This window comes from Aptenodytes forsteri, unplaced genomic scaffold (assembly GCF_000699145.1).
Source record: "Aptenodytes forsteri isolate BGI_AS27 unplaced genomic scaffold, ASM69914v1 Scaffold444, whole genome shotgun sequence".
Lineage (NCBI taxonomy): Eukaryota > Metazoa > Chordata > Aves > Sphenisciformes > Spheniscidae > Aptenodytes > Aptenodytes forsteri.
The window spans coordinates 71,246-71,932 of NW_008794178.1; the positions used below are offsets into that span (position 1 = coordinate 71,246).

Sequence of the window (687 nt, forward strand, 5' to 3'; positions counted from 1 at the left end):
GGGGAGGAGACGGAGTCGGCGCGTTCGTGGTAGCTGAGGGAGGCCGAGCGGTTCAGGCTGCTGACGTTGGGACGGGGGCGGATCTCTGTGGGGACGGGAGGGACGGGGTTAACCACGCCGCGGACCCCCTGCCCCGGGGAGGGTCCTACACCTCGCTGGGCCGAGGCCTGGCGACTCTCTGCCTGCCGGTTACGGGGTGCTGAGCCCCCGGTGACGCCGGCCCTGGCTCTGGGGCGCGCTGCGGTTGGTCCTACACCTCGCTGGGCCGAGGCCTGGCGACTCTCTGCCTGCCGGTTACGGGGTGCTGAGCCCCCGGTGACGCCGGCCCTGGCTCTGGGGCGCGCTGCGGTTGACAGGGAGCGTCGGGACGTGCGTCCACCCCAGCACAGCCCTGCCGTCCCCCAGCTCTTGCCAGGCGGCGCCGGATTTGATCCCTGCCCGTCGCCTGCCGAACGGCCACCGACCACGGCCAGGGAGTCCGGAGCCCCTCCGGTCCCCCTGCCCCGGGGCCAGGTGCTACCCAGGGGACAGGGGACCAGGGGACAGTGCCAGCCCAAGGACACCGTGACTCCCCAGAGGGGTGGATCAGTCACCCTGCGTGGGGTTAGGGACGAGGTGGGGGTTACGGGGACACGGAGGGCATGGTGACGTGCTCGGAAAGCCGGGGTGACACAGGAACCGCATGCA

The 687-nt window shown here is 72.1% G+C and overlaps 1 protein-coding gene across 1 annotated transcript in view; it reads right to left on the reverse strand.

The window, feature by feature from the left end:
* Positions 1-687, reverse strand: part of CNNM4 (cyclin and CBS domain divalent metal cation transport mediator 4) — a gene marked incomplete at its 5' end in the record, with an annotated part of 19,842 nt that overhangs the window by 9,839 nt on the left and 9,316 nt on the right. Inside the window, 1 exon segment of the mRNA XM_019473487.1 lies at positions 1-85. Within this exon segment, the coding sequence (XP_019329032.1) occupies positions 1-85 (85 nt within the window).